At 40.1% G+C, this 6,277-nt stretch overlaps 1 protein-coding gene across 2 annotated transcripts in view; it reads right to left on the bottom strand.

Annotated features, from left to right (window-relative positions):
- The window catches only part of yl (Putative vitellogenin receptor yl), a 107,669-nt gene that overhangs the window by 21,423 nt on the left and 79,969 nt on the right, over positions 1-6,277 (bottom strand). For both annotated transcript variants that reach the window (XM_014436069.2, XM_067050868.1), the window contains one exon: positions 1,030-1,146. In XM_014436069.2, coding sequence (XP_014291555.1) covers positions 1,030-1,146 — 117 coding nt within the window. The remainder of the gene's footprint in view (positions 1-1,029; positions 1,147-6,277) is intronic.

Below are 6,277 nucleotides of genomic sequence, written 5' to 3'. Positions count from 1 at the left end.
TGAGGCTATGCACTATCATATGCTCCAGGACCTTGCTCATAACAGGGAGGAGGCATATAGGCCGATAGGCCTTCGGCGATTCCTTATCCTTGCCTCCCCCTTTGTAGAGCAGTCTCAAGTCTGCAATCCTCCACCTTCTCGGAAAGTACCCCTTATCCAAGCAATCATTGAAGATTTGCAACAACTCCTCCTCGTCTCTAGCACCATCCACCCATTGAAGCTTTAGGTGGCTTCTTGTCTAGTTTGAAAACAACAGTTATCTATGGGGTTGGTAGTTAGCTCAATGCCCAACCCCCACTGCATTAGGGTGCCTTGTCAGCTGAGATTTTACCTAAGGTTGCACAGGGGTATATCAGCATAGATCTAATCTTCTTAAAACAAATTTTCATATTGTGGGCCGTTTTTAGCCAAGGAAGTTAAGGTGTCAGTCTTAGGAAGCTCAGAACTGCAGGTGAATTCAAACTGAACCGGTTCGAATCCTCTCAAAATGCATGCATGAAGTCAGATCAAGATTGAGGGGATGTCCATTTATTCCATTTCCAAGATCTTTTCTGATATAAAATCATATACTGTTTTAAAGTCTACAAAAATAATCCAAATTGTCATCCAGCATTTCTTTTTTTATTCATAATTTTTCTCTAGGACAAAATCTTGACTTTTGCTGACCTATTGAAATCATTTGAAACCACCTTGGTAATTACTCTTGAGTCACTTACTTTTGAATAAGGGAATAATAATTGATTCCTTCCAACTATCTTGGATTTCAAATATTGAAAATTAAATGAATCAAAAAATACTGACCCACTAATATTCGTTAAAATTTAGCAGGAATGTCATCTGATTCCGTATTGCTCCTTACAAAATAAATGTTAAGGAAATTGTTGATTTTATGATTTAGGGAATTTATTAAAACTAATAATAAAATAATCAATTATGTTCAATAGATATTTATCAAAATAGAACTAAGATTATCAATTGAAAAAAAAAATCAAGAAAATAAATAAAAATTTATATATAAAAAAATCTTACCACAAAGACCTTTTTCATCAGACCCATCATTACAATCCATATGAGAATCACACAGTTTATTTAATGGAATGCATTTTTTATTATCTTTGCAGAATAAACCATCACACTGAAGATTATCTGAAAAAAAGATCAAGAGAGAAAAATTTTATTAAAAATACAAAGTTGTGATGCCCAACTTCATTGGATTCCTAATCACACAGCATACTAATTTTAGTCTAATCAGACAATATTTTTGATCTTACGATAAATAGGCCTAACAAGTATACAATAATAATTATAAATAGTAGTAATATATGACAATATAATATAATTTTTTTTTCTTTCTTTCTTTCTTTTTTCCCCCTTTTCTTTCTTTGCTTTTAATATTGGTAATAATATAATAATAATATTGATTGATAATTGATAATAGTATAATAATATACAATAAATATCAAAACATAAATATACATAAGTTACGGTATGAGTCAGTTGTTATTTCAATGTCAGCTGACTGAGGGGATCAGTTGATCGAATCTATATAAGAGATGTACTGAATACAATAAAGTCAGTATTTTACAGCAGTTCAAGCGTGTTAGATCTTATTCCTTCTTCTCTTTTTTTGACATTTTGTTTTCGCCAATACTTAACTGGTGCCGAAACCCGGGACTTTAAATACCAGAGTAATATTTACTTTAAAGAAGATTTTTTTTTATCGGAGTTTTCTCAGCTTTCAATTTTTTTTCTATTCTCTCATTTTTTTAAAAAATCTGTTAATGGCAACGGTATCATTAGACAAGCAGTCTTGAACTTGGAAGCATTAAATCAAAATGGAGTTCAAAACCCACCACCCATGGAGGTGATTCCTCCACCCCTGGAGCTTGCCCCACTACCCCACTACCAGAAGTTTCTCTAGCGGGAGCCCACACCACAGCACTTGAGAGGGTAAAAGTACCCACAGCACCTGCCTTAGACTTGAGGAATGCCGTTTCTGACCTTGAACGATTTATCGGGGAAACAGGAGAATTGAGCCACTTCATAAAAGGGACTGACCGACTAGTTAGCCGAATTGTAGCAAAGTCTATCGAAAGTCTACTCGATAGTGAAGATGCGGAGGCTTTAAAAGCAGTGGTCGTCTGCAGAGTCAAGAGGAGCATCCTAAATCAGATTCAGGCTGACGAAGAGACCCCTTGGAGAGTTATCAAGGAAAGATTAAAGAAGGCATTTGGAGGAGGACAGTGGGCTCTAGAGGAAGACATATTTATGATGATCCGAGAGACAAAGAAACCAAAACAGTCTAGTGGGCAATATGCCGCAGAACTCCTGGCACGCTTTAACAGAATTCAAGATAAACTGAGCGAAATGATGGAAACAATTCAGGTACAGGGGTAGATGCAATTCTTATCCCTGGTACTGAAGATACAGTTGGCAAAGGAGCTAGGGAAGAAGGAAGGATTTCCGAGGGAGCGCTCATTTGTGGAAATAGCCCAAGATCTCATAGAATCATAGAAGCAAGCGCTACAGAGGTAGAGGCCTGAATAGAAGTAGAAGAACCAGGGTGGACTTGGATAGAATACCAACGGCCAAGAAACATGCCCAACCCTTGGAGGAGGAGAGAACACGGGTATGGTAGAAGAGAGAGAGCTATGGACCTAGAAAATAGAAGAAGCCTAGTTAAACCCAGAAACAACAGTCGGCGGGAGGACCGCAAGTGTCACGAATGTGGTAAAATTGGACATTTAGTGGCGCATTGCCCGCGCATGAGATGCTTTGAATGTGGAAATGAGGGTCACATAGCCAAACAGCGCCCATATTTGTACCGAAAAAGAGATGTGGGCTGGGGCGAACCAATAGAGATCAACGCCCAACAGATACGGAGAAGCCACTGTAGGTTCAGTAGATCTTCAGATGAATCTACGCAAGCAACAGTAGCATCAGAGACCGAAGAAGAAGTCGAGGAACCAAGGAACTGAGGTAGTATAGAGGAGAAGGTAGAAACAAGAGGTTGGAAGCGAGGGACTGGAGAGAGGAAGACGCGAGACATCTGAAGGGGTTGTCAGTGGAGAGGTGACCGCACACTGTTGAATTATAATGTGAGAGAAAAGAACGGCGGTCTGCCTATAATAGAGATAGCAGGAGTGAGGTGCCTGGTAGACGCAGGCAGTTCCAACACCATCATGAGCCGAGAAGCATTGCAAAACCGCTTGGGCAGGAACAAATTAATTTTTTGGGCCACACAATTTCCAGGGAAGGAGTTAAACCTGACGCGGATAAAGTTGCAGCTATACGGAAGATGGCGGTTCCTAGGGATGTGAAGGGAGTTCGGAGGTTGCTGGGAACTTAAAATTATTACTGCAGATTTGTGCCAGAAATGGCTGACTACCTCGTCCTACTCAACAACCTTCTTAAAAAAGGGAGAAAGGTGATCATCACACCGATGGTCGAAGACAATATAAGGCGGTGCATGGAGAAGCTGCAACAAGAGCCTGTTCTGGCGTTCCAGGACTTTACTCGCCAATTCAATATCACTACGGACGCGAGTGAGTATGCGCTGAGAGCGGTGTTGTCTCAAGAGAGTGAAGGAGGAGATCACCCAGTTGCGTACGCCAGTAGGTGCCTGACAGAGACGGAGACCAGATATAGTGCGCTGGAACGAGAGTTCATGGGAATAGTGTGGGCTGTTGACCACTTTAGGCCCTATGTGTTCAGAAGAAAGTTTAAAGTACACACTGACCATAGGCCCCTGCAATGGGTGGGAAAGTTGAAGGAGTATGAGTCAGCTGTTATTTCGATGTCAGCTGACTGAGGGAATCAGCTGATCGAATGTATATAAGAGATGTACCGAATACAATAAAGTCAGTATTTTACAGCAGTTCAAGTGTGTTAGATCTTATTCCTTCTTCTCTTTTTGACATTTTGCTTTCGCCAATACTTAACTCATACATATGTATATATCCATCCATGCTCCATGCATGTGGTGGTGGATGATTCCCAGGGTGTTGAGTATTATATTTTCTGTTATCTCAGCCACGTCCAGGTTATGGACCCCGAATTCCTCCATGAAGCTTCTAGTTGTACTGAGTATCGTTCCACGGGCTCCAAACTAGAGGGCTATCACGTTGAAGTCCCATTCTCTGAAGCTCTCTGGAACTTTTCCTTAAGGACAGGGATGCATTGATTATAGATTTCCTTCTTTTCCCTTTCCACTTTATTTGCCTGGTAAAGGTTGTTATTTTCATATCTCAAGGTGGGATTCAGAATGATAGTTGACTTCCCCTTCTTAGGGAAAGCAACAATATCTGCATATCTTGTGGATTTATTTGTATCAACACAATAGACCTCGTCGAAGCAGGCAAAATCTCTTTCTTTTAGGAGCTTCATTAATTCGTACTTCACTCTATGATATCAGTGTGTTATGAGGAGGGAGTTTTTAGGGCATTTCCCCACCACATGTGCTGGTGTTTCAGGCTCTCTGTTGCATTTGTGACAGAGGGACCCAACTTCTCTATCCTATCCGCTGACACCTGGGACTTCACGTAGAGGTGCATAATTTATATTCAATTTCAAGGTATTGGACCATTCAGAGCCTATAAGTATTTGTTTATCCTATATCAACTTATTTTCTCTTGGAGTCTCTTTGAAATGGCATACTCTAATGCCCTGCCACCTGCAATTAGCCCATTCCTCGAACGCATTTTCACGTAGCGACTGTCATAGAGCTTTCACACTCCGATTCCCCTGATCAATGCCCAATCAATCAACACATTCAGCAATCTCAGCTAATCGAAAGTGGACCGTAACAGAGCATTGGGTACATTTTACAGCAGCTGAGCAATGGGCCAGTGTTGGCAATGGATCAAGCCTAAAGTTTGGAGAGGGTAAGTAAGACCCGGGAACACATATTGGTTGACAATGTTAACCTTCTGCTCTGGCTTAAGCAAGCACGAGGTGACCAGCTTATCTAGATTTTCATTTAGCTTTGTCTCCGAATCTGCGTTGAACTGTAGCTCTCTCAAGACAACAAGGGGCCGCTTCGAGGTACTCCATTCTTTACTCTGATTTGGCTTGTTGAGTGGGCATCTACATTTATTTTGATGCTATTTGTAGTAAGGATGGCGCACGATCAAATATATCGTGATCGGCCTCCAGGATTTTATTTTTATCTCCTTTGCCTTTATATATCAAAATCGTGCGCCCCTCCCTAAGTGGTTCCGATACATAGACCACCTTCAGCATTATCTCCGTAATTCTCTAAATGATATGAGCTATATCAAAGAACATGATTAAAACACCATCAGGCCCTGGTGATGTATATAAAGAAGTAGATTTAATTGCTTTCTTTATTTGTTCAGTTTCTACTGAAATGAAAATCCTGAAAAAAGGGTCTTATAATGCCTCTCAATTTCAGCCACTTTTAAGGGACATTGCTTAGGACCGTTGGCATTCATGATGTTTTGCACTACTTTTTCTTTTTTTTTTTTTTGTAATAGTTATATTGTGCAACCTCATATAGATATTGTTCTTGTCTACATTATTGGCCCTCTGTGGATTTGATACTTTTCCAGAACCTTTGTCCACCATATTAAGATTTATTTTTCTTCCTCATTTTGTAAAATTTAACGGCTGGGTGCTGGGGGCTAGGCAGTTCCGCATTGATTGTCTTTAGAAATATTCGGAACTTGCCTACGGCCTGTTCCAGGATATCTGGGGAAATCACAGTATTCACAGCATTTTGTTCATATAGGCTTTTGAATCCAGGATACCATTTTGCAATGTCTTCCTTTATTTCAGATTTTTCACCCTCTCCATTTTTAGGACCTGTTACATTCTTAATTATTCCCCTCAGTGTATTGTTATTAGCCTCTCTGGGATACTTCTTTGCGATATGGGTTCCGAGTCCTCTTTCACTCTTAAAAGAGAGTCCACAGATAGGACAAACCTTATCCTGAGGGTGTGGGCCTGTGACTTGTTGTCCGCCGCCTACCTCCTTGATGCAGTCTTAGGCTTTCGGTAAATGAGGAAAAATATCTTCTATGGAAATAGTCTTTCCTAAAACTAACCTATCTGCAACAGGCCATTCCACTTTTACAAAATCTTTTTCACCACCCTCCGCAGTAGCCACAGACATCAGAAAGGCAACAGCTCCCTCTTGAACTGGCCCTTCAGTCCTCAGAATCCATATCGTCTGACCTACTTCTATCTTTTTTTTATTTCATATTCATTTTCGTTTGTATTTATTTTTTTCTTCTTTATTTTTATTCTGAAATCAATT

Source organism: Halyomorpha halys, unplaced genomic scaffold (assembly GCF_000696795.3).
Source record: "Halyomorpha halys isolate HHAL.00 unplaced genomic scaffold, Hhal_1.1 Scaffold1764.1, whole genome shotgun sequence".
Taxonomy (NCBI): Eukaryota; Metazoa; Arthropoda; class Insecta; order Hemiptera; family Pentatomidae; genus Halyomorpha; species Halyomorpha halys.
Note: the sequence above shows the minus strand (reverse complement) of the source record. Positions and strands in the feature narration are given on the sequence as shown.